Source organism: Pseudophryne corroboree, chromosome 11 (assembly GCF_028390025.1).
Source record: "Pseudophryne corroboree isolate aPseCor3 chromosome 11, aPseCor3.hap2, whole genome shotgun sequence".
Lineage (NCBI taxonomy): Eukaryota > Metazoa > Chordata > Amphibia > Anura > Myobatrachidae > Pseudophryne > Pseudophryne corroboree.
In genome coordinates, this window is record NC_086454.1 from 344911061 (window position 1) to 344914171 (window position 3111).

A 3111-nucleotide genomic window follows, 5' to 3' on the forward strand; every position below is an offset into this window, starting at 1 on the left:
CACAGCGCCAGTGTCAGTAGGGTATAAGCTAGAATAGGCCAGGGCTGCTTGTAGTAGTCTGAAGTGTGCGGGGGGACGTAACAATGTGTGTGCCCTGTTTTATGGGTGACTTATGGAGTAGCAGGTGGACAGGGCATGTATAGTACATAGCTAGGTGATTTACAATGTGATTTGTGGGTATAGATAAATGTACAGTAAGTGTATTTTAGTCTTCAGCTGTGAATTAATGCGCGCCTTCCGTCCATCTGGACTTTATATAGTTGTACCTCCTCTCTTTCTAAACCAGAAACCCGCAAGATCCTAGATGACATCTGTACGGAGAAAGCTGTTGAGTGTCCAGCTCCCAGGACCACTGCAAGGCTCCTAGACAAGGTGAGTATTGGCCTGAGATATGAGCTGCCACTAGATAATGCACGGATCTGCAATGCACTGGGAGAATGGGAGGACCAATCGCAAACCACCATCTACAATCTTTTGATTGCACTTGCGATTGGTCCTTTTCACTCACTTCTAAATTACAGATATTCTATGTACAGAGGGGGTGATTCCGAGTTGTTCGCTCGCTAGCTACTTTTAGCAGCATTGCACACGCTAGGCCGCCGCCCTCTGGGAGTGTATCTTCACTTAGCAGAAGTGCGAACGAAAGATTAGCAGAATTGCGAATAGAAAATTCTTAGCAGTTTCTGAGTAGCTCCAGACTTACTCCTACACTGCGATCATCTCAGCCCGTTTCGTTCCTGGTTTGACGTCACAAACACGCCCTGCGTTCGGCCAGCCACTCCCCCGTTTCTCCAGACACTCCCGCGTTTTTCCCTGACACGCCTGCGTTTTTCCGCACACTCCCAGAAAACGGTCAGTTTCCGCACAGAAACACCCACTTCCTGTCAATCACACTCCGATCACTTCAACGATAAAAATTCTTTGTTCGGACGTGAGTAAATCTACTAAGTTTTGTGTTAAAATACTTAGCGCATACGCACTGCGTACCATGCGCATTTTCGCGTTAATCGCTCCGGTGCGAAAATCTGCAACGAGCGAACAACTCGGAATGACCCCCAGAGTTTCAATGTCGCAGGCAGGGGCACAGGCCAGTACCGCCAAGGGACGTCTGATGACTAGTATTTGGCACGCTGTGCTTTGCTTATTTGAACTAATTGTCCTGCTTGCGTCAAATGTTTAAGTGGAGTCTGTTGATTTGCCGGCTGAGCCCTGGGGAATAGTGTTGCATGTAGAATCCCATGGAGCTTCAGCTAAGACGAAGGTACTCTAGCAAAATCTTTTACCTAGATGGGAGGAACAATGTATGTCGGCCATTGGGCGATTGGTATAATAGATCTACCATTGCCCCCAAGTTAACGATCAAATGTAGCGATGCTGAATAGAGACGCTCCACTTTTCATTCTCAAACATGTCTAAGATTTGGACCCGTATCACACTGAACATAATGTACAGTAGTTTCGTACAGACCTCTCCATTAGATAGCACTGGTTTTGATATAAATGTCTTCTAGATGTTAGCTCACTCATTTAATTCCCTTTTGTAAAGGCGCCAAATTGTTTGTATTTTCCAGTTGGTTGGAGAATTCCTGGAAGTAACCTGCATTAACCCAACCTTTATTTGTGACCATCCTCAAATCATGAGCCCGCTCGCTAAATGGTAAGCTCCGGCCTGTCGTAGAGCTTTCCCTCCAGCGCTTGTTACTGGGTGATCCATAATCCTATTATACATGGTTCCGGCGACATCTTTTTGTTTTCCCTCTACACCAGGCACCGGTCTGAGAAAGGGCTGACGGAACGGTTTGAGCTGTTCATCATGAAGAAAGAGATCTGTAATGCATACACTGAATTGAATGACCCGATCAGGCAGAGGGAGCTGTTTGAGGATCAGGCGAAGGTAAATCCCAGGGAATCTTCTATATGTATAGCAGGAAAATATCATGCAGCACTTTATCCACGGAATGTTACAATGCAGCACCGGGTCACCTGCGGCGACACCAGGGTCATGCAAGCCAGCCGCCACAGCTCCGACCAAGAGGCCAGGAAATCTCCATCTTCCAACGGAGATCCAGGCCTCAGCACCTTCACCCCCCCACCAAAATAGATGCCTCTGTTTTGGGAAACGACGGCCGTCACCGCCCAGTCCCCCACCCGGCAGCGCATTGTCAATCACTGACAGTTTGTAGCCGATCTGCTTCCAATGTTGCAGACCTATACGGCACATCCGCTCAACTCTGACCGTGGCATCGTCTGCGACTCAGAATCCGGAGCTTAGTTGCCACATCGCACGGGGGGCCTGTTCCTTTGGGCTACAGTTGGCCACAACTGACAACGTTCATCTGCCGATGGAGTTTTGGCCATGCTCGGTAGAAAGTCACTCGTTGGGTCTGGTTTTAGGGTCACATAAATTTGGATTTGTCCCATTTTTGAACAGAGATGAAACTATAAATGAGGATTTCACAGCTTATGTTGTCCTTGTGTTTTTGTTTGTGTAGGCCAAAGCAGCAGGTGATGATGAAGCAATGTTCATCGATGAAAACTTCTGCACTGCCCTGGAGTATGGGCTGCCGCCGACAGCTGGCTGGGGATTGGGCATTGACCGGTTGACCATGTTCCTTACAGACTCCAATAACATTAAGGTAAGAGCACATCGAAGACCATTTAAAGGTCCTTCAGTCTGGTGATGATCCTGTGTGTCTAATAACAGTCTGTCCATTCTTCTAGGAGGTGCTGCTGTTCCCGGCCATGAAACCTGAAGATAATAAGAAGGAGCCCGCTCCAAGCTCCGGTACCTCCGTGTAATCCTGTGGACCGTCTGATTTTATGATGTTTAATATGTGTTTGTCTCTATGCGCCAAAATACAGTTCTAAACTGCTTTATACAGAAATAAATTCTACAAACTGTGGTCTTTGTGTCTGTAATGGGATGTACCTTGGAGTAAGGTAGCGTCTGATTCAATTTGGGCACCTTTAGCTGTTTAGCCACCTTCAGCGAATGACAATGATTTGATTGCAGACACATATTTATCCTTCCAGCACTGCTCCTTTGGGATTTAAACCTTTCAATGTCAGAAGGGATTGTTTGTGGCCCATGTGTCTTTGCTTTGTTCTATAC

General features: G+C 47.1%; 1 protein-coding gene across 1 annotated transcript in view; it reads left to right on the forward strand.

Annotated features, from left to right (window-relative positions):
• KARS1 (lysyl-tRNA synthetase 1) overlaps positions 1–2902 on the forward strand; it is a 42479-nt gene extending 39577 nt beyond the window's left edge. The window contains exons 9-13 of the mRNA XM_063944273.1: positions 287–372; positions 1571–1656; positions 1767–1893; positions 2492–2635; positions 2721–2902. Coding sequence (XP_063800343.1) covers positions 287–372; positions 1571–1656; positions 1767–1893; positions 2492–2635; positions 2721–2798 — 521 coding nt within the window. The 3' untranslated portion in view covers positions 2799–2902. The remainder of the gene's footprint in view (positions 1–286; positions 373–1570; positions 1657–1766; positions 1894–2491; positions 2636–2720) is intronic.
• The last annotated feature ends 209 nt before the right edge of the window (positions 2903–3111 follow it).